Source organism: Lutra lutra, chromosome 16 (genome assembly GCF_902655055.1).
Source record: "Lutra lutra chromosome 16, mLutLut1.2, whole genome shotgun sequence".
NCBI lineage: Eukaryota > Metazoa > Chordata > Mammalia > Carnivora > Mustelidae > Lutra > Lutra lutra.
In genome coordinates this window covers 2,068,478-2,090,846 of record NC_062293.1, presented here as the reverse complement: position 1 = coordinate 2,090,846, position 22,369 = coordinate 2,068,478, and the positions used below count along the sequence as shown (strand labels likewise).

Genomic DNA, 22,369 nt, shown 5'->3' with positions numbered 1-22,369 from the left:
AGCCGGCAGCTTCCGTGCCTCAGCCAGGCCCTCGGGTCCAAAGGCCCCAAAGCGCACTCGTCTGCTCGGACTGCACTGTCTGCTCGGAGTCGGCTCCGTGTCGCCCAGAGCCCCGGGCCACGTGTGCGTGGGGGGACGCTGAGTGCCGTGCTCTGCTGTCCCGCAGCTACTCCGTCGACACCTCCGAGGTCACAGACCTGCACGTCATCAGTTACGAGGTCGAGCGGGACCTGATGCCGCTGATTCTGTCCAATTGCCAGTACCGGGTGGAGGAAGGCCAGGAGACCCTGCAGGAGTTCGACCTGGAGAAGATCCAGCGCCAGGTCACCAGCCACTTCCTGCAGGGCAAACCCAGGCTCACTCTCAAGGTATGGCTGACCCCGGGTGTTTATTGGGCCGACACTATTCTGTGAACGTTGGCCCACGTGTGGCTTTTACTCAGCAGTTTCAGAGTGAGCTGGGAGCGGGGATGACCGTCCAGCTGCACGTCCCCGCAGAGGCCGGGACTCTACTCCTGGCCGTACCTCGCGCCCATCAACCCTCTTGAGCTGCCTCTAAGCTTCTATCTCCGGGTCCCCGCAGGTCCCAGCGGACCCGCAGTCGCCTTTCTCCACCGTAGTAATGGCACTGCCTCCTGCCCCAACGGTGCTTGGTGGCTGCCATGTTCCGTTTCTTCTCCACACACAGCCTGTCACCCGGCACCTCGGGTGACCCGTGTAGCTGCCACAGCCCCAACTTCCATGCCCAGCATGTGTCCCAGGTGTGACTGCTGCAGCAGCCCCCACCGCTCCCTGCCTCCCGTGACTTCAGGCCACATTTCGAAGCCAGATCCGACTCCCGTCATTCCCTGGTGACCACGACGGGCATCCCGTGCACGTGGGGTAAAGCCCATGCTTGTCCCAGCCTGACTCTAGCCGCTTCTCGCAGACGGCGTGGACTCCCGTGACCTCGCGCACCAGACCGCCCTCCCTCCCTAAACACACTGTGTCCCTTCACGTCTCTGTTCCTTCACCTGGGCTGCTCCCGTTCCTTCCAGGTCTGGTCAGAGACCCTGGGGGCGGGAGGGTGCTCCCTCACTGCCTGCGGTCATGCTCTGAACTGTTGGCACCCAGGGCCTCCTGATCTAGCTCTGCCATCCTGTTTAGCAGAGGGACTGCCTTGTGTGAGGCTGTGCCTGTCATGTTCAGGGAGGGCCCCATGTTCCTGTGTCCCCAGCAGCTCGCAAGCTTACAACATCCTACATGAGGCATCCGCGTGGCCATCGAGGCAGGGCCGGGTCCCTCGTTGTGTTATTGGTTCCATAGACTGTGGATCAGATGCAGACATCACAGGGCCGCAAAGCTGCGTGCTCTGCCCAGCGGTGCGCTGATGGCGCGGGCCTGCGGCGGGGTTCCCACTCAGGAAACCTCCACGGGCTTCCGTTTCCAGAGTCTGTTTTCTTTCTCAATTCAGGGAATACCCACTCTGGTGTACAGACGGGACTGGAACTATGAGCGTCTGTTCATGGACATCAGGAACAAGATGCCACAGGTGATCGCGACACCCCGATCGTGTGCGTGGTGCTTTCACCTGGTCACGCGCTCCCTTCCCGCGGGGGCTCCGCAGCCTCGCTCCGGGCACCACGGAGGGTCTCCCCGAGTTCCCTGGGCCCGCTGCTCTTTCCAGAGGGCAAGCAGGACGCAAATCAGAAGCGTGCTTGTTGAAACCCTGCTTTCGTTTCTTGGTAACGATGTCATGACCGCATGTGCCGATGCAGAAGATCCAGAGAACCGATTTGTTCCGCTCTCTGGGTTTCTGTGGTGGGGTGTGTACCTGGTGTGTGTGTCCGTGTGAGTGTGCTCACGGAGCTGCTGTGAGGACTCGGTGACTTCACGTCTGTTTCTGTGAAGGGTCTGGAATACCGCTGCTACGTACGAGTCGCTAAGTGTTCGCTGTCATTATTGTTAAGGGGTCATCCCCCCCGTGGCCTGGCAGTGAACAAGGTTTTAAGTGCTCTTGTCAGGTAGCCGTGCCCAGGAAGCCCCAGCCATGGACCCCTGTCCTGTCTTTGATTTCCCAGAAAGCCCTCCCCCACTCAGCCGTCAGCGCCATCTGCGGGCAGCTGCTGTCCTACAGCGAGGTCTGCGAAGCTCTGTCCGTCATCGAAGTCGCTCTGGGGTTTCTGAGCACGGCTGGCGGCAACCCGAACCTGTCCTTGAACGACTACGTCCGAGACATGCTGCGCATGGGCGACCAGACAGCCCTCGCTCTGCAGGTGGGTCTCGGCTGGGGCTCCCTCGCAGCTGAAACCACACTGCCCTCCCCACTTCCTGCTAGCATTAGTGCCTCTCAAGGCCTCCCCAGAAGGCGCTCTGGCTAGAGCCAGAGATGCGTCCGCAGCGGGAGACTCTGAACCCCGCTGGCCACAGACGCGCCCGTGGTTCGCCCACCGGGGCCGTCCCCGCAGTGCGAGTGCAGGCTCTGAGCCGGCGCCTGCGGCGGGGGGTTGCGGGAGCAACACTGCGGAAGTCAGGCGCAGGGCTGGTGCACGGGTGCGGGAGGCAGTCTGTGTCCGTGGAGAGGGGGATCTGTCGCGCGGGAGCACAGGCGCCACCGCACCCACCCACCGGTTCCCGCTCAGCCCCGCACCCTGCTCAGGAGCCCGTTGCGCTTTCAGGCCTTCCAGAGGTGCCAGCTGAAGCACGCCATCGCCCTCTGGCAGCTCCTCTCGGCCCACAGGTCGGAACAGCTGCTCCGGCTGCGGAAGGTGAGTACAGCCCCGCCGGACGGGGGCCGCCCCGCCGCATCCCAGCCTCCCGCTGCCTCTGTTCTGGTTTGTTCCAGGAGCCCTTCCGGGATATCAGTGCCCGGTACAAAGTGGGTCTCAGCCCAGAAGATGCTAAGTGCCTCGGCATTTTCCTGAATCAGACGGACCTCGACTCCTTCCTCCTGGAGCTTCATGAAATGATGATCTTGAAACTGAAGACCCCCCAGGCGGAAGACGACTTCAAGCCCGAGTGGAGGTACGGAGGGGTTCATCCACACGCGGGTGTCCTGCCGTCTCTCCCGCGGTCATCTCCGTCTTCCACAGACACGGAAGATCCCGCCTCACCTCAGAAGCCCGCGCCCCGCTGTTTTGCTCCCCCCAGGCCCCCCGCAGGCTGGCCTTCTGGGTGTGCTCTGTTGGGTTTCTTAAAATAATTACGAAGTCCTGTATTTTCATCATAGCAAGTGTACTTACGTCAGAGATGTGCATCTCATTTTAAGTTTTCCTCCTTTTGCTGACGTGTAATTAACACAGCGTCACGTTAGTTCTCAGTGCGCAGTGTGGCGCTTCCGCGGCTCTGAACCACGCTCCGCGCTCCTCGAGGCTTGTGTGCGCTTAACCCCCGTCACCTGTCCCGCCTGCCCCTGGTGACCACTGTTGGTTCCCTAGAGCTAAGAGTCTAGTTTTCTTTGTTGTTGTTTGCTTTTTTCCCTTTGTTTATCTGGTTCGTTTCTTCAGCTCCACAGATGAGTGATAACACGCGCGGTTTGTCTTTCTCTGACTGACCGCTCAGCGTGGCACTCTCTGGCTCCGTCCACGTCGTTGCAAATGGCGAAATTTCCTTCCTTTTGATGACTAATATTCCACTGTGCACATATATATACTGTAACCTCTTTTTTAAATTTATTTAAGTTCAACTAATTTACACAGAGTGAACTATTAGTTTCAGGGACAGAGGTCAGTGACGTGTCGGTTGCTCACAACACCCAGTGCTCATCGCATCCCGTGTCCTCCTTAGTGCCTGTCACCCGGTGTCCTCGGCCCCCCAGCCCCACCCCTCCAGCCACCCTCGGCCTGTTTCCTGTGGCTAAGGGTCTCTTAGGGTTTGTCTCCTCTCTGATTCCGTCTTTTTTTATTTTTCCGTCCCTTTCCCTTTGCTCGTTTGTTTTGTTTCTTAAATTCCACCTGTCACTAGGTCATATGATAGCTTTTTCTCTGACTGACTTATTTTGCTCACCACGATACCCTTGAGTTCCACCTGCGTCGTTGCAGATGGCAAGAGTGCATTTGTTTTGATGGCTGCGTAGTACTCCATCGTGTATATGCACCACCTTTTCCTTGTCCATCCGTCTGTCCATGGACATCTGGGCTCTTTCCATAGTTTAGCTACTGTGGACATTGCTGCTATGAAGATTGGGGTGCAGGTGCCCCTTCAGATCACTATGTTTGTATCTTCAGGGTAAATACCAGTAGTTCAAAGAACATCAGTGTGTGCAGGTATGTGCCAGACAGCGGAATGGAAGGAAACCGCAAATACGAAGTATGCTAGTGAGGGGAGCTGGGATTAGATTATCTGTTTAGAAAAACAGGAACCAGGCGCCTGGGGGGCTCAGTTGGTTAAGCGTCTGCCTTCAGCTCAGGTCATGATCTCAGGGTCCTGGGATCGAGCCCCGCATCGGTCTCCCTGCTCAGCGGAGGAGACTGCTTCTCTCTCTCTCTCTCTCTGCCTGCCTCTCTGCCCGCTGCTTTTCCTACTTGTGCTGTCTGTGAAAGAAATAAATAAACATCTTTAAAAAAGAAAGGGAGGGAGATAGAGGAAGGAAGGAAGAAAGGAAGAAAGAAAAGAAAGCCACACCAACGTGTTGTATGTGAGAATGCCCAACACTGGATATTATCCATCTTTAACATTTTTACCAATCTAATGGCCAAATAAAGATCTCATTTTCACTTGTATTTTCCTACTCCCTAGTGAAGCTGCCAGTTTTGTATCTTCCTCTGAATTATCTGTCATGTTTGCTTTGGGCTATTTACCTTTTATCATAATCTTAAAGGATTGAAGATTAACTTTTTGTTTGTTATGTTATAAATGCTCCACCTTGGTCTTTAATTTCAGAAAGTCAGATCTGACCATTTTTCTATCAGGACTAGGAAAATACAGCCATACAGGTCTTCCTCACCCGAAGGTTGTAAAGCATTCTGCCGTGTTTTCTTCCTGTGGTTTATAGTTTCATGTTGTACGTCTGCTGTGTTAACCAGGCTATGTTTTATGTGTGATGGGAGGGATTTACCATTCCTGTTTTTCTTTCCTTTTTTTTTTTTTTTTTGAAGATTTTATTTATTTGACAGAGACACAGCAAGAGAGGGAACACAAGCAGAGGGAATGGGAGAGGGAGAAGCAGGGAGCCCGATGTGGGCTTGACCCCAGGACCCTGGGATCATGACCTGAGCTGAAGGCAGACTCAGCCGACTGAGCCCCTCAGGGGCTTTGAACGGCGAGGCTATGCGCTCATGTAGCAGGTCACGTTAGCAGAGTGCTTACGGGACCGCGACCCCGCCATTCCCGGTGTCAGCTCTGTGCTGTGCTGTTTGTACGGCGCAGTGCAGTGAGCCGCGGGTGCGTCCTGGAGCCCCGCACTGCAGGTTCTAGTCCCCGCTCAGGGACTCAGTAGTTGGTTCACTTGACTTTGACGGTCTCCACAAGCACTTGGGGACTATGACGACCCTGGCGGTGTCCTTGCATGATACGGGAGACGCTTAACCCTCTGCCTCTTGTTCCTTGGTTTTTCAGCCTGAGAGACACTCTGGTAAGTTACATGGAAACCAAAGACAGTGAAATTCCTCCTGAACTAGAATTCCAGTTCCCCGAGAAGATACTGCTGTGCAGTTGTGTCCCCGTGTGGAGCATGGCCGCTGAGCTGAGGTGGGCTCGGCAAGTGAGATAGACTCTGCTCCACCAGCCTCTGCCACCGGCCACCCCGGCTGGGGCTTCCTGGGGGGCCGCAGGACCCCCGTGTGCTGTACCGCGGGTGGCCAGGAAGGCCACGCTGCTTCAGGGAATGTGCACATTTGTCCTCGGATTGTGAGTGCTGTGCATGGGGAAGGGAGAACCGGAGACGCCGTGAAACCAGAACCGAGCACCCTTCCATTCTCTGGGGCACCAGGCACGTGCTCCCCACCGTCCCGTGACAGCGGCGGATGGGGCCTTCAGCTCGCCGGCTGGAGACTGACACGCACCCACCCCGGCCCCTCTCACTCCAGAAGGGCGGGGGAAACCGGGCTATCGATTTTGCTTCTGTTTTCCTTCTCATTTATTCTGCACTTGGAGGAGACCAGGCTTGTTTCTTCCTTCCCGTCCCTTCAGCCCTGCGTGTGGTACACGTATTTGTAGACTCCGTGAAGGAGTGAAAAAGTGCCAGACCCTTTTCTGTGTCCTCCTAAAATACAAGTCAGCATGTTCTGTGAGTGCCTTAGGCCAAACCTCCCAGCCCTCACGCAGCCCCGCCCCGGCCAGTTGTCACGGGTCAGAACTTTCCTTGTGCACGCAATCAAGAGACTGGTGTTGTGGCCGGATTCGCTTTTGATTCTGGGGGTTTTAAATTCTGAATTAAAGTTTATCAGTTAACCTTGGGTCAAAGTCTTGGTTCTGGCATTTTCCTGGGAACTTTTGGACTGGCCAGCATCATGCTAAATAAACACGTGGTCTTGATGGGACCTCCATGTCCCCAACATGTGACTATCTGGTTCTTCCTCTGAGCTCAGCCACGCCATAAGAACAGACTGAGAGAGAATGCAGAACCAGCTAAGTTTCTGAAAAAGGAAGAAAGCAGTCGATCAGCTCTGATCTTGGACCTCTTTTCTTCCTGGGAGGGTCGTGTCTCTTTTGCACGATGTCCTCGGACACTTGTGGTCTCTGGCCTGCCTGACTCCTGCTCCCGGGGGGCTCAGCACCTTTAGCACGGAGATGCCCGCTGTTCACGAGTCAGAGGCGGACGTCTGCCACATACGGTCCCCATGAGTGAACGACTATCAGCTTGAAATCAGGCCCTGGGGTATGAGCTGCAGGAACGAGAGTGCTGCATGCAGGACTGCTGTTGACCCTGCCGCTGCGGCGGACCGAGCGGCAGGCGGAAGAAGCCGCCCGCGTCCTCTTCCGTGTCTGAGGAAGGGGCGCGGGAATCCAGACCCCTCCGCGGTTCATCTGATACAACAACCCCTTGCACTGAGGAACCTACAATTGTTCCGTCATTCTACGCTATGCAAAGGCCCCCCTTCCACCTGGATTGCCCATGTCATTGGGGGGCGTCTTCAACTCCTCGACTTACACTTGGAATTCCTTTGACACCCCGAAGCTGGGACGGAGCCGGTGTGGCCCTCAGGTGCCGCTCTGGGTCCTCGCTGTGCCACGCCTCCACGGGCAGAGTCAGGCGTCGGTCTTGTGCTGTGAAACTGTTTTTTGGCTGGGAGTTTTTTCCCCCCCAGTTTTACGTAGCATTTTCTAATGAAGGTATTTTGTGTGCTCTGCTTTCGAAGCCTTAACTGTCGTATCTAGCATTATCTTGTTGGTACAGAAATACACTGGCTTAGCACAGGCAAATATAAATTTTCTTGTCATATTTGTTTTAATAAACTTGAGTTTTGCTGCTGAAGAATCTTCTTCTTTGAGGGCGGAGCTTCTGGGTGTGGCAAGTAGACACCAGCTCAGCCTCGGGGGACGGTCTGGGGTTTTTGTAGACCTTCCACTTGGAAGGTTCCAGACAGCAAGTGTTCACTCTGGTGTAGAAGGTGGGAGGTAAATTTTCATCAGGACCAAATGACCGCAGAGGTGGGGATCCCTAGTTGGCCACCACTCGCCAGGCGCCACACTCCGGGGGCAGGACCCGCAGCCTGGGCGTCAGAGGGGCTGACGCGCACGGCCCCGCCCGAGATGCCTTCGCGGGGATAGGCCGCGCTGCCACTGAGGTGTGAGCACTGGGCCCACGGTCGGGCTGCGGGATGGGAACAACAGTTCCTCTGTAAAAGGGAATAAAGATAACGCGAGGGATGAACGGTCAGCGGCCCGCTTCCATTTGAGTGGTAAAACACCACTTGGGGAGAGTTGCATTTTCTCTTCCCGACGGAGAGGCTCCTCCGGGAGAGAACCTGTGGGCGTCCGGAGGAGGGCCTGCCCCTGCTGTCAGACCCCTCTTTCAGCCACAGTTCATTTCAAGCCCACCGACCCGTCCCCTGCCTGCTCGTGTCCTCAGTGACCACCACCTCCCCCCCTTGCTCCCGTCTCTGATGGCCTCCAGCCACCGGCACACTTCCCGGTTGCAGCTCCTACTTTTCAGCCCAGGCAGAGACGCTCACTCGGCTGGCGGTGATTCACCCGAAAACCGTCATGACTGGTCGCCGTCTCCTCTTTAAGACCTTGGTGTGTGTGCAAATGATGTACGTGTGGTCCCGGGCTCCTCCGTTAACTGAGACAGCCGTGAGATGTGTCGGGGATTCCTGGGTTCGGGCAACGCTTTCCAAGCCCTTCTCGGTCACTAAGCTTGTGCACAAGCACTGTGGGTCCCAGCTCCAACTGGAAAGGCAGCACCAGGAAAGGGCAAGTGCTGCCCTCACTCATCAGGGGCCTGGGGAGAGCAGGACCCTGCTTGCTTCTAAGGAGGTGGGAGGATTCAGGGGAGACATCAAGGCAAGAGCAGAGAGAAGTGGAGGGAAGGGTCCCAGCTGGAGCCCACACGGTGCCGCCCCAAGGCCTGGCACATCCTACACACACCTGCCCCGGACCCTGCCCCATTCCTCCACACCCAGCCTGATGAGTGCGCCACGGGCCCAGCATTCCCCGCCCCCCGACTGCCTGTACCCGCAAGTATGGCAGAGCCTCCGCCCAGAGCCACGTTGGCTCCAGCTCAGCAGGCCCACGAATGGCCCCCAGTCACCCAATCCAAGGCCCTCCTCATCCACACCGCGTGTGCCACGACAAGGCCCATGCACAACACGTCCCAGGCGGACCCCAGCACAAATCTGGATGTTCCCGTTTGCCAGTTCTATGGCCTTGAGCAAGCCCTTGACCTCTTTAAGCCCCGACTTCTCGGTGTGTACAACACCTCAGTGCTGTGGCAAGAGAAGATAGTGCGGGGAGACGACAGGGCACCGTGCCTGGGGTGCAGTGGCACCCAAAAGTGGTCCTCATTCCTTCTCCCTGCTGGACACTTGCCCATCCTTCAAGGCCCTGGCAGCTGTGAAATGCTCTGGCACGCCTTTCCGGAACCGCGGATGCCCATGTCTCCTGTCGCAGTCTGTATTCAGACCGTTCCTATCCACACACTCCTCTGATCCGCCAGTAGGACACACATCGTGGGTCAAATGCCTCCCTGTCAGCCTCGCGGGCCGCCTTCTCTGCCTCAGATACACCAACGTCTTGCCTACCACAGGACCCTTGCACGTGCGGTGCCCTTTGCCCGGGCTCCTCTGCGCCCCCAGAGAGGGCTTCCCCACCGCGGGCATCAAGTGGGCTGGCCCCTCCTGGTCCGCGCCGCAGGCATGCCGCAGCCACGCAAGGACGCCGTGACCCCCGCGCCCAGCACGTGGGGGACACAAGGGAGCGCGGAGTGAACGTGCGTCCCGCGGAGGAGCTCGGAGTCCACGCTCCGACGGCTGTCCGCGGGCAGTGTGGCGGTGACCCACGGGTCTGGCCCGAGGACGGCCGCGTCCTGCTCTCAGGACGTTCACCGAGGCCGCTGGGCCGGAAGTCGCAGCGCCGGGGGCGGGGCTGCCGCTCGGTGGCGGGGTCCGAGCGGGAGCCTCGGAGTGCGGAGAAGGCCGGGAGGGAGGGAGGGCCGGTCCCGCCCCGCGCCCCCGCGCGCACCGCACACCTCCCGGTGTCCGGAACCTGCGGCCGGCGCCCTCCCCAGTAGCGGGCAGACGGCGCTGTGCCAGCCGCCCTGCTGCCGCCCCGCCCTGTCCGCAGCCAGCCCCGGTCCGCCCACCCCTCGGCTTCGCGGCCCTCTGCCTGCTGCCCCAGCCTTCGCCCTGACGGAGACTCCCGCGCACGCGCTCGGACTCCCCGCTTCGCGGCTCCGCTGAGCCTCCCGCCACTAGGCGGCGGCGTCCGGAAGCACAGCCGTCCGACCCCGAGCCCAGCCCGCCGCTCCGAGCCCACGAAGACGGCCGGGCGCCTGCGCGCGGGCCTCCGGAAGTGACGCAAGCCGGAAGCGACACCACCGGAAGGGGCGCTCGAGGGGCGCGCCATGGCCGAGGAGGCCGCGGTGCGGCCGCCTGAGGAAATTTTGTCGCTCTGGAAACGGTAATGTGGTTGGCTGGCTGCCAAGTTTTGGGGTTTGGAGTGACTTTGGGGCTGCGGGGGCCCGTCCCGCTTCCTGTGCGCAGACGAACGGTGCTTCGGGAGTTGTAGTCCGTGAGGTCAGCGGGGCTTGCTTCCGGCGTCGGGTCTCGGTGCGGGGGGAAGAGGAGGTCGAGACCGCGGAGGGGGTGTTCCGGGATGGGGCCCCCCGGGCTGGGGCCGGAGGGGACGTCCCCGGGCTGGGGGTCGGGACCGCGGAGGGGGCGTCCCCGGGCCGGGGGTCGGGACCGCGGAACTGGGGTCCCCGAGGCCGGGCTCCCCGGGAAGAGGGTGGTGACACCGGGAGTGCCCCAGGGAAGAGCCTCAAGCCCCCGCCGCCCCGGACCCGGACGTGCGGGGTCCGGAGTCCGCTGGACGTGTGTCGCCCTCAGGGAGCAAGCCCGGCTGAAGGCCCTCGTCGTGGACGGGGACACGGAGGCGTGGCAACGGGACGCCGCCTTCTCGGGGCTGCGGAGGGTCGGGGGCGTGGACGTGTCCTTCGTGAAGGGCGACAGCGTCCGCGCCTGCGCGTCCCTGGTGGTGCTCAGCTACCCCGAGCTCGAGGTAACCTCGCGCGGCGCCCGCAGAGCCCGCGTCTGCTTTCGTGGGTTCCCTGAGCGGGTCGGGAAGCCTTTGCAGAAGGACGGAGCGAAGTAGAAACGGGGGAGGCTTCGTGACCCGACGTCTGAGTCACTCCGGTCTCCGCTTCGGGTCCACCGCGTCCTGCGTCCCATCCCCGTGACCCGCAGCCCTGCGCCGGAGCTGCCCCGCTGGGCGTCCGCGTGTCCCCATAGGCCCACGCACACCTTCAGCTGCCCCTGTCCGGCGCTGGCTCCGTTTCGCCCTTCCTGGGTGTTCAGGAATCTGCCCCGGGCTGCGCCCCGTCCCCCTTCCTTCAGCCTCCCGGGGTTGCCTGCCTTCGGCTATGCCCGCTGCGACCCTCCCCGTGCTGCCAGCGGCGCGACTGTCCTAAGGGACTCCGCCTGGCTCGCTCGCAGGTCGGTGTCGCTCTGTGGCCGCCTGGTCCTTGGGACTGTGCTTGCTGATAAGTTAAGGTCCCCATAGGCACCTCCCCTGCCCTCCCCTGCCCTCCCCTGCCCTGCCAAACCAGGAATTACTCCGCGCCCTCTCGTTCTCCTTTTCTGCGCTGGGAGGGAGTGGCGGGTCCCTCTGCCCTCCCAGAACGCGAGCTCCGCAGTGATGGGAGCCACGTCGCTGTGCCCACCCGCGTGGCCGCCGGCGCCTAGCTCCGAGCCTGCCCGTGGAGGACACTCGGACAGCGCGCGAGTCAGCGGGACGCCCGGGATTCGTTTGGGGTCCACAGGTGAGGAAGCCTTGACTGAAGAAGAGCTTCACAAGCTCTGCAGCTCCGAGGTTCGCCCTCCCTCCTCGGCTGCTCCCGAAGACCGAGTGTTCCCGCTTCTGTGTCTTTCGTTTCGCCGGGAGGACCCTGTTAGCCCAAACGTGGCAAAAACGCACTGAGCGCCCGCCGCACACCGAGAGCTGGCTTTGGGGTGGCCGGGGAGCCTGGCCCCCGGGTCCCCCCGGTCAGTTTGTAGGGTGGCCTCGGGGAAGGGGCACAGCCTCGAGAACCAGACCGCCGGGTCCTTACCTCCCCTCTGCCGCTCCCACTCCACCCCCTAGGCCCCTCACGTCCGTTCCTAAGTCGGGACACACAGCCCGGTTGTGAGGGGTAAGTGCGAGCACGCGCGGAAGGCGAGGCGTTGGCCCTCAAAAAATAAACGTCCGCTAGTCTCTCACTTCGGGGAACCGAGTTCCCGGGGTCTGTCTCTGTTCTTCCCCTCGCTGCGGGGTTCACCGCCTCTCGTCCCCGTCCGTGCTCTCTTTCTCCGTCGTAACCAAGTCACCGCCCCAACGGGGTTCTCCAGCGTGGGGGGGAGCCTGTCTTCCTCCTGGAACCCCAGCACGGAGCAGAGTGCTGCTGCCTGGGCGGACCCCGCGTTCATCGTCCCTGCTGGGGAGCTTACGCTAGGAGAGGGGCTTGGCCACAGCCTGGTGCCGGGGCTCCGAAGTGCCTGATGGCAGGTCTGCCCGGTCAGCCTCCCGCAGGCCTACGCAGGCCCCTTAGGCGGATCCGGAGACAGAAAGTAAACGCCGGGTTGCTGAGGGCTAGGGAGAGGGAGGGACGGGGTGTGACTCCTAATGGAGACAAGATTTATTTGGGGGGGGGGGGGTCATGAAAATGTTCTAGGATCAGAAGGATGTACGACTCATTAGTAACGTTGAAGTGCGTGCTCCAAACAAGGAACTTCGGGAAGTAAATTCTATCTCAATAAAGCTTTTAAGAATACGTGAATCCCAGAGCCCCAGCTCAGTTCTGGAAAGAAAGAGGACGCCCATGTACGACCTGGAAGTCCGCTTCCTTAAACAAGCGGCCCGCACCGCCGGGAGCCCTTTCCTCAGCATCCCTGACGAGTGGGGGCCTCGCACCAGAGCCCGGTGGTTGGACGCCTGCTTCCTATTGCCCAAGGGAGCGGGGACATTCGTGGCTTCTGCCCGTCCACTGGGCCTCAGGCAGCAGGCGCTGACCAGACCTTTCCCGCCTTCCTCCACGACCCCCGTCCTGCCCTCTGAAGGCCGCTCTGTGCTCTCCCTCCCTCTGCCCCGCTCTGTGCTCAGAGGTTTGCTGACGTGATTTCCAGCTCCCCTGCCGCTGGCCCCCCGGGATGCCCGCACTTAGTGGCGTCCGGCTCTACGTCAGGCCCCGGGACCGAACCGAGTTCCCCCTGAGTCCGGCCGGCCTAAATGCACAGAGACTGAGTGTTCGGGGCCACGTCACCGAGGCTGAAAGCTGCAGATCTTCCCAGGGACTGCGGACCGGGTCGTGCTCACACAGCTGTCACACGTCCAAGTTTGTCCCTTTTTCCAGATTTCTAACTGGGAAACGTGTAAACATTGAAACGCTGTAAGAGTGACACCTTGAACCCGCATGTTCTCTCTGCTCGGACCCAGCCGTTGCCGACTTGAGGTCGCATTTTCCGTGTGCGTCCCAAGGGCTCCGCAGGTGTCTCCCAGAGGTGGTGACAGCTCACCGGGGAGCCCCTCAGCAGGCCTGTCCCCAGAGGGACCTCCGTGACAGCAGTCTTCACAGCCCCGTAGCACTGCCTGGATTCCTGTCTGTATCTCTTTTCCCCAGTTCCCTCTCGAGCTGGTACTGCTTTCCCGTCTGCAGGGGTCGGGCGTGTCATGGAGCCCCTTGCTGCCCTTGTGCCGCATGGACGTCACGTGGACTCAGGCTGGGGATGCCCGTGACTGCGCCTGTTTCCTTTACTCCTCTCGCTCACTCACGTACGTCCCAAGCCGGCTGGAGCAGGTCCATGTCCCAGGCCGGCACCTGGCCCTTTGAACGTGTGGGGTCAGATTTCCCTTGTTTCTGGAACGCTGCTTGGATTGAGGCTTGACGTGCCCGGCCCCATCGCCCTGTTTCTCGTCTTCGGCCACGCGCTCTGGCTTTTCTGGCCGTCCTGAGTTGTTACCTTTTGCCTCGTGCTCTCATCTGCGTGTAGGAATAGCGCACTGTCCGCCACCGCCGCACGGCAGCCCGCGGCGCTTACTCACCGAGTCGCGAGTTCGGGTCGTCGCCGTCTGAGCTGGTGCGGCCCTCCGTGTGCGTGGCGAGCCGTGCTTCCACAGGTGTCTAGAGGCCCGGGGCTGTGGGCGGCCGGCTGGGTTTCTCAGATCGCGAGGGACGGTGACGTGTAGTCACTCCAGCAAGTGGTGTCCTTTTCCGAGTCGACGACGGCCACCATGCCTTCCTCCTCTTGACTCTTGTCCCTGAAGGGCCTCACGCTCCTGGCCTCGTTCTCTACACAACCCTGCAGGGTTCCGTTTGTCCCCAGAGGCCGCGTCTTCCTGCAAGGCCCCTGCTGGTGCTGTGTCCTCCCATGCCTCTTCCCTGAGGTCCCTGCTGGCCAGGACTGCCCATGGGTCTCATTCCGACCAGCCCCCGGTGCCGGCCATCTGCCCCCAGTCGCCAGCGGTCCTCGCCCAGCCCAGATCGAGAGCTGCCTCTGCTGCTCCCGGCCACTCGCTTCCGCATGTAGGTGCGCCCGGACAGTCGTCACAGGCTTGTCCCTGGGTCGTGCCGTGGACGAGGTGTCTGCGGAGCTTCACGTCCTCTCCTTGTGGATCTCCGGTTTCTGGATCTCGTGCGGACAGATTCGGACATAAGCAGCCGTGAACCTGTGAGAGTTCGGGCCACATTTGAGCGTCCTGGGGCTCCGCTCCAGCCGCCGGGCTCACCGCGAAGCCGTTTCTCTGCCCTGTCTGCGGCCCAGAGCCCCCGCTTTGCGGCACCGGCAGGATAAGCTTCCGCGAGTCCGCCGTCAGGGTGCTGCAGGCACAGGCCCCGGCCTCGCGCTCGGCGACAGCAGCCCCTTCTCTGGGGCACAGGCACTTGGAGCCCAGCTTCAAGCGGGGGGTTGAAGGTGTGGTTTGGACGGCCCCAGGGCTCTTTCTCTGGCCGCCTCACGGTCTCTCTTTAGACTCCTGTCCCTTGGGACCTGTTTTCTCTTTCAGATTGTCTAGCTCTGAGCCCGCTTGTCCTTTTCTGGATTCTTTGAAATCTCTTTTCACAGAGCCCGGCTGGCCTTTCTTGTGCTCGTAACCTCTGTGAAGGCCTGGCCTTTGCTTCTGACGGGGAGCAGCGGCGTCCTTCCTCTGTCGGTTCTTCGCAGACGTGCTCTGTCTTGTCTGAGCCTCCTGACGGCCGGCCTCCGGCTGTGGGGCGGACAGCGGGGACCCGAGCAGCAGCCGGGTGTGGGGCGGACAGCGGGGACCCGAGCAGCAGCCGGGTGTGGGGCGGACAGCGGGGACCCGAGCAGGAGGGTCCAGTGCGGGAAGCGTGTGAGCACCTTTGGAAGGCCACAGGCTGACTACCCCCCTGCCCATTTGCAGGATGATCACCTTGTCACCATGCACACCTTGTCACCAGGCACTCTCCCCCCAGATGGGTGGGGCTGGGAGACAGGGAGGGAGCTGGCAGCTCCATGAGGCTGGAAGGACGAAGGGCCAAGGGCCACACCCACCTGTGACCTGGGTGCCCGGTGACAGGTGGTGTATGAGGACTGCTGCATGGTTAGCCTGACGGCTCCCTACGTGTCGGGCTTCCTGGCCTTCCGAGAGGTGCCCTTCCTGGTGGACGCGGTGCGGCGGCTGCGGGAGAAGGAGCCCTGCCTTGTGCCCCAGGCAGGTACCTCGACTCCGGGGAGAAGGGCCTCGGTTTCCACCCAGGAGGGAAGGCCTGGGCCGGCCACACTACCCGCCACACGGGGAGACCTCGGAACTCCCTGGAAAGGAGGCACTCTTACCTTGAGGAGAGGGCTCAGGTTTCCTAAAAAGCCGCCATCCCCCCAGATGTGGCCGCCTGCCCGTCTTGCTCCAGGATGCCCTGGCCTGATGGGTGAGGGGCAGTTCGGCCGACTGACTTTCACCTGTGGCTCTTCCAGGTCCTCCTTGTGGATGGAAATGGGGTTCTCCACCACCGAGGTAATCCTGCTCCCGAAAGACAGGGCCCAGGAGGGGGCAGTTCCGACCAGTGTGCTTCTGTAGGGCCTGTGCCCTGCCCCGGGCCCTCTGCTGCCAGCCAGGCCCTGGCCGCGCTTCCTGGGCTTGCTTGCGTTGTCAGGACCCCGCCCAGTAAAGAATCCTGCTGCTTGTCACTCCCGCCTCTCTCCTGCTCGCCCCTGAGGCCTCCCCTAGCGCTCTGTGCTGGCCCGTCTCAGGCACGCTCGGCCCCTTGGTCCTGGCTGCTGCTCAGCGAGCCTGTCCCACCTCGTCCCCCTCGTCCCACCTCAAGTAGTGACAGGCCCTCGACTGAAGCCAGACAGGAGTGCGTGTTTCCCACTGACGCTGGGAAACTGCACCCACCTGCGCACTGGGACGCTGACCCCAGAGTGACCTGTGCGGGGACACAAGCCTGAGGGTGGGGCAGCAGAGGGACCCGGGAAGGCTGGCCCTGGGACCCGTGGGTGCCAGCGTGGGGCCAGGCCCCCAGTCACTGCATACGCATTGCCTGGCAGGAGCCCCAAGAATGAGTTGGGAGGGAAGCTGAGGCCTGACGGCAGCCGCAAAGAGGAGAAGAGGATGGAAAGTGCCAGAAAGTGGGAGGAGAACCAGTGTGAAGTATCGTGAACTAATCTGGCTCCCGACCTCGCCAGGGGGAAGGAGGCATCTTCCACCCCAACCTGAGAACTGTGAACGTGAGGCAGAGGGCCACGACCCAGGTCGGGCGGCTCTCCCAGTCCTCTCTCCTCCGCGCTCAGTCTGCCCACAGGCCTCTGCTTACCTGGGGACACTCGGCACGCTCTGGTTTGTCCTCTGTCCCTGCACCACCTCCGCACTGCTGGGCTCACCACCCGCCAACCCTGCCTCACCCTCTGCCCTGTAGGCTTCGGAGTGGCCTGCCACCTCGGCGTCCTCACAGACTTGCCCTGCGTCGGGGTGGCCAAGAAGCTCCTGCAGGTGGACGGGCTGGAGAATGACGCCCAGCACAAGGAGAAGGTGAGGGCCGCGGCCACGCCCGCACAAGGGGAGGATGGGGAGAGGGCCTGTGGGGGGCACGCAGGGGCCTGCCCCGTAGGCACCTCTGATCCGGCTTGGCCTGCCGGCACTCTCATCATCCCAGAGAAAAGCCCCGCCATTCTCCCTGGGAGGCCCGTGTCCCCCGTGGGTCGTGGGTCACAGTGGCAGCCTGGAGGAGTGCCCTCTGAGCTCCCCCAGCCTCTGGGCACGTGCTTGCCGCCCCCATCCCTGCTACCTCTGTGTTGCTCCGGCACCCCGCGTAGGGCAAGGGCCTCCAGTCACTGGGGCAGGACGCTGGGGAGCCCGTGAGGCCCTCTCTGCTTCTCGCCAGCCCCAGTCCAGGGCCTGAGGGTTGGTGCTGCCCAGCCTGCCTCGGCCCTTCCTCGCTCCACCTTCTCCCAGCATCCCCCTCCTCTGGCCCCTCAAGGCTGGCACTGGGAACGTGACACCCCACTCCAGAGGGCCCCGGTGACACGTCCGCCTCTACCACTGGGTGGCGGACTCCGAGAACAGCGATCACATCTGTCTCATTCCTCCGGGCAGACCTGTGCTGCCCAGAACAGTTGGCGGTGGTTGACGGGCCCCAGACCCAACTGAGGAGGCTCCTGAGTCACTCAGTGGACCAATCCTTGCCCCTAAAAAGACTTTGTTGGGTTGAATCAAACATCCTTAAATTCCTCGCAGGAGAGAGCGTGGCAGGGAGGGCTTCTGGCCCACGGGAAGCGCCAGGCTGGGTGGGCGGGTGCCAGGCCTTCATGGCAGCCCGGCGCCTCCAGGCATCAGTCCTGGGGCCTGGGTGGGCTGCTGCCTCTTCTCCAGGCTCCGGTTCCTTGTCCGCAGAACAAGGAAGAGAGAACTGAGTTCCAAGGGCCTCGTCAGGGTCGGGCGGTGTAGGGATTGCCTCCTGGGTGCCGAGTCCGCTCATGGGACGGGTCACGAGACCGCTTGGCTTCGCAAGGACAGACCATGTGGAGACCTGGGCCCTCCCCTGCCTCGCCCAGTGGCTGCTCCGGCCTGCCCTCTGCCTTCCACCGAGAAAAGACTTTTTCCATGTTTTTTTTTCCTGTTTTCCAGATACGACTTCTACAGGCTGGAGGAGACTCATTTCCTCTGGTAGGAGGCTCTGGGACCGTCCTGGGCATGGTGAGCAGCCTGGGCCTGCACCCCCAGGCAGGGTGGGACCCACAAACACGCACACAGTCGCTCCTGCGCCCCAGACCCTGCCCGCCTCCCCCCGCCCCTCTGACGGAGCCAGGGGGTGCCCTGAGCCCCCCGCCCCTGGCTGTGTGGAGGGGACCTGTGAGCTGTCCTCGCCGTGGCTTGCCCCCAACCTGTTGCCTGTCGTGTAGCCCCGGGGCTTGTCTCGACTGCGCCCTGACTCTGCCTTCCTGGTCCTAGGCCCTGAAGAGCCACGATCACAGCAGCAAGCCCCTCTATGTCTCTGTGGGCCACAAGATAAGCCTGGAGGCTGCCGTGCGTCTGACCCGAGGCTGCTGCAGGTTCCGGATCCCGGAGCCCGTGCGACAGGTGGGTGGGCCGCACGCACCCGCTGCTCTGCCTGCAGCACAAGCTCCTGTGGCAGGGCCTGCTTGGGCCCCGCGGGGCCCTGGGGGGAAGCGGGGGCAGCAGAGCTCCTCCTGGCGCCCTGGCTTGCGTGCAGCGTCAGCCTCCTGCACCGTCCTCCACCTCATACCGGGGTCATTGGGAGCGTCAGCTGATGGCGGCTCGGGCAGCAGAGCGGCCTGCCCACCCTCGCCGAACCCCTCAGTGCCCAACCTGCCCGGCTGGCCTGGGAGGGAGCCCCTGTCCTCTGTGGGGCTGCAGGCGGTGTTCAGCAGGCCTCGTTCTGGACCGGTCATCAGTCAGGAGACTGTGGGATGTGGCTGGGCCAGGCCCCCAGCACCTATATCAGGGAATGGGGGTGGGGTGGGGCGGAACTTTGGGGACCAGGTTGACTCGGCTGAGAAGAAACACAGCCCGTAGGGGCTAGAACTGAGCACAAGTTGGTGGCTTGGTGGTGACGGGGCATCACCAGTTTCAGGGAAGTGTGTGTCCCAGCGAAGCCTGGGGCGTGAGGACCCGCGAGAAGCCGTCCTCAGGAGGAGACCAGCCGGAGAAGGGGGAAGGCGGTCCGGGTTCAGGGACCCACGTCTGTCAAGGCCCTGGGGTGGGAATGAATCTGACGCCAGCAGGAAACTCCGAGGAAGGGGCCGCCAGAGCCAGGGTGGCGCGAGCCCTTTAGCAAGGCCCCCGCGGGGACCTGGGTGTGAGTCCCAAGCAGCGGCTCTCTGGGCCGCTCAGAGGAGCTGGGGGAGCCCTTCTAGACAAGAGGTGCCGGTTGTGCCGTCCAGGCCTGGAGCGCAGGTTCCTGGCTCAGAGCTGCTGCTGTAGGACAGGAGGGCAGAGCACCTGGAAACCTCCCTGGTCCCTGCTGCTTCCCCCATCTCCCCGTGACCTGTGCCAGGACATCCCGAGGTGACCCAGGGGCCCCAGCCACACTGCTGAGAGCCGCTCCACACAGCTCAGCTCCCCGGTGACATCCTGGCAGTGCCTCCACGGCCGCCTCCTGGGGACCTGGCACCTTCCCCGGCTGCTGGTGCGCAGGATGGCCTGCAGGTGGCAGCAGCTCCTCGCACGTGGCTGTGGCTCGCAGTCCCTGGTGCCCCGTGGCTGGGCTGGGAGGATCTGGGACTCTAGGGGGCACCGCCGTGGCCAGAGCCCCGTCCCTCAGGTGGGCTCGACCACCGTGCTCGTGACTCCGCAGACCTGGCGACACTTCTCTGGGGGGGACGGGAGAGCAGGCTGGGGCAGAACCACAAGCTCTAGCAGCACAGGCCACGAAGCCGGCGGGAGCCCGGGGGCACCGCTGGGTCCAAGGGACCACCCAGGGCCTCCCGCTCAGCCTGTCTGCTCGGGCCCTTTGGGGACCTGCCACTATGTCACTCACAGGGCTGTGGCTCCTGTTCCCGAAGGCTGGGCCTGTGACAGCCTGGTGTCACCTGTGTGGCTTTGTCCAGGAAGCAAGAGTTTGCACTGGGCTGTCGTGGGGCGGGGGCTTGTGTAGACGCCAGCACCTCTCACGGGAGCCCCTCTCCTCAGGCTGACATCCGCTCTCGAGACTACATCCGCAGGACCCTGGGAGCCCCGGGGCCCCCCGCACCAGCACAGGAGAGGTGAGTGCTGGGCACGCTCAGCGGCGGTGGCGACGGTGTCAGGTGATCATGGTGGGGCCGAGTCCCTGCGTGGCTGGGAGGAGGACGCGAAGTCCCTGGAGGGATGGTGAGACCAGGCAGCAGGATATGGGGTCTGGGCTGACTCCGGTGGGAATTCCTGAAGCCCACCAGGGCTGCCCCCACCTGCCTTGTCCACTGTTTGTGTGGTGCCGAGGCGTGGGCTCCGCAGGAAGGGTCAGATGGACCCAGTTTTCGTTCTGGGCCTGCACAAGCTGCCATGGCCATGACATTCTCCGGGCCTCGGTTTCCTCAACTGCATGCCAGCCATAGTCATTCTTGTCCTGTAAGGTCTGGTGGGAGACCTGGCGCGGATGTGTGGCTGGTTATTCAACCCTCCCGTGGCATCACACCACGAGACAGACCCGTGGCCCACTGTCCACGTGCAGAACAGGCATGGCATTGACAGGCCCAGAGAGGTTACCGTCGGCTTTTCCTCGAGCTCCTTTTTTCTCTAAGTCGAGGACTGTGCTAAGCCCAGCTGAGCTGTTCTGAGAATGGGCAGCCCCCGCCCCCGAGCTCTCCGGGGTGGCCGCTGGCCAGCTGGAGTGCACGCGGCCCTTATCCAGCAGGATCTGTCCCTTCTCGAATCAGCGGTGGCTTCCAGCACCACCTGGGGAGCCAGGGGGCCTCCAGGCTGGCTCTGCATTTGATGCTGCCCTTTCTCAATGTCATTACCAGGAGCCAGAAGGCACAGGGGCCAAAGGTGTGCCCCAAGGGAGGTTCGGAAGAGCCCGAAGGTGAGGACAGGCCCCCCGAGGCCCACAGCTGAGGCCCCAAGACACACTACAAAGACCAGCAGCAGCAGTGGGGTAGCTGAGCCGGACACGGTGAAGCGCTTGGGCTGCCCGGCTTCCCGCTCCTGCCCGGAGCTATGGGTCCCCAGATGCAGGCCTCAGCACACGCTGGCCACTCTGGCGACGGGGACGGCTGTAGGCTTGGCCCTGCTGGGTGGGCCCGGGCAGTTGTCCCTCCTGCTCCAAGGTCTCGGGCACGAGGCTGTCAGGAGCCTGCAGGAGACAGATCTCCCGTCACAGAGTGCCGGCCCCAGGAGGAGCCCGACAGTGCTCTCCCAGGGCCCAGGAAGGGCATTTAAGGTTCTGGGGGTTCTTTGATGTGTTTTGTTTTTGTTCTTAAAGTGCCCGGGTGGGCTTAGGGCTGCGGGACTGTGTGTCTATCCCAGCTGCTCGTCCGTCTGCCCTTCAGTGCACACTGCTGCTGTGTTTGTGTTTTATCTTTGCGGAGCTCGTTTCTAAACCGCGGTCCCCCCACCTCCACCCCGGCCAGTCGGCCATACGGAGTGGTCTCTGCCCCGACCCTGGCAGGTGCAGACTGGAGTGGCCAGGCCCGGTCCCTGGCTGCCCTGCCCAGCACCGGCACGCTCGGGGATCAGGGACCCTGTGGGCTGGCCCGGGTGCCAGAGGCCTGGCGCAGAGGTCCAGGGGAAGCAGTGTCGGGCCTTGCCGCTCCGGCCAGGGGCTGCAAGGCTAGAAGCCAGTTGAGACACGTCCTGTCTGGGCCGGAGTGCCCTCCCCCGCCAGCCTCCTTACCCCAAGCCCAACCTCCCCTGCAGGGGCGCAGCGCACCTCTGTCCCGGCTGCTTGTCTTGCTGAGGGCTGCAAGGCCCAGCTTGCGGGGGCCGTGCCCCTCACCCACAGCCCCCAGGCCTCTGTGTGCCCGCTTGCCCTCCAGGCTCCCTCCACACTCTGGCATTTGCAGACAAGTGTGATTTTAAGAGGCCTTTCTTGCCTTTCATACTATTTCTCAAAGAGCTGGTCGTCATGGTCTGGACGACCCTGGGGCTCAGCACTCCCCTCCCCGCCCCCAGCATCTTCCATTTGTGAGAAGTGAGCTCTTCTCTGGGGCCCAGGCCCTGGGGAGAGACGAGGGGGGACAGTGAGCGAGGCAGGCTGCTGGACCCCTTCCCCTCCTGCTCCGATGGTGCTACTGAGGCCCCCTTACAAGGCCGGGTGACTGGGGGGAGGCTGAGTCAGGTGGCCCCACTCGATGGCAGTGGCCCCTGTGTGGGACATCTCAATGGGAAGCAGGATTGCTCCAGGGCAGGTGGGGCTGTGGAAGGCCACTAGGTGCTTAGGGGCTCTCCCCCACGGCGGGTCCCAGCATGTTCCACATGCCTTTCAGGGGACTTCTGCTTGTGGGAAGGAACGCACCAGGTTCCGTCCTCCTGTCCAAGCAGGTCTCGCCCCCCACCCCCACCCCCACTTGCAAAGCTCTTGGCCTTACCTGCCTGGCAGTCAACACCAGCCCTCTTGTCCCGGTCTAGGGCTTTTCTTGCCCAAATGCATCAGGACCATGGGTGGGAGTGCAGGGTCGAGGCCGGGCCCAGATGGCCTGACTGCCCCTTACCACCTGGCCTCGGGCTGAGCTACGCACCACCCCGACCCCGGTGCGCCGTGTGGACGGGCGCGGCACAGAGCCCGCCTCGTCATTCCTGCACAAAGGAAGGGACAGCGTTTGGGGGGGTGGTTCGTGGAGGCCAGGGTTGACGGCCATCTGCTGCAA

The 22,369-nt window shown here is 62.3% G+C and overlaps 2 protein-coding genes across 11 annotated transcripts in view; both read left to right on the top strand.

Moving 5' to 3' along the window:
* The window catches only part of RNF213 (ring finger protein 213), a 105,742-nt gene extending 98,350 nt beyond the window's left edge, over positions 1-7,392 (top strand). For all 6 annotated transcript variants that reach the window (XM_047707813.1, XM_047707811.1, XM_047707810.1 and 3 more), the window contains 6 exons: positions 167-368; positions 1,453-1,530; positions 2,060-2,254; positions 2,657-2,746; positions 2,824-3,002; positions 5,535-7,392. In XM_047707813.1, the coding sequence (XP_047563769.1) occupies positions 167-368; positions 1,453-1,530; positions 2,060-2,254; positions 2,657-2,746; positions 2,824-3,002; positions 5,535-5,688 (898 nt within the window). In that variant the 3' untranslated portion in view covers positions 5,689-7,392. The remainder of the gene's footprint in view (positions 1-166; positions 369-1,452; positions 1,531-2,059; positions 2,255-2,656; positions 2,747-2,823; positions 3,003-5,534) is intronic.
* Positions 7,393-9,900: 2,508 nt separating this feature from the next.
* Positions 9,901-21,056, top strand: ENDOV (endonuclease V). 5 transcript variants are annotated; one of them, XM_047707817.1, is made up of 9 exons: positions 9,901-10,037; positions 10,466-10,637; positions 15,147-15,281; positions 15,542-15,581; positions 16,483-16,595; positions 17,691-17,759; positions 18,015-18,143; positions 19,716-19,789; positions 20,528-21,056. In XM_047707817.1, exons 1-9 carry the CDS (start codon positions 9,982-9,984, stop codon positions 20,616-20,618), a joined length of 879 nt encoding a protein of 292 aa, XP_047563773.1. In that variant the 5' UTR covers positions 9,901-9,981; the 3' UTR covers positions 20,619-21,056. The 5 variants fall into 5 exon arrangements, with proteins under 5 accessions (XP_047563773.1, XP_047563774.1, XP_047563771.1 ...); XM_047707818.1 differs by lacking the exon at positions 15,147-15,281; XM_047707815.1 differs by lacking the exon at positions 9,901-10,037 and having other exon boundaries at positions 10,211-10,637; positions 17,691-17,729.
* The last annotated feature ends 1,313 nt before the right edge of the window (positions 21,057-22,369 follow it).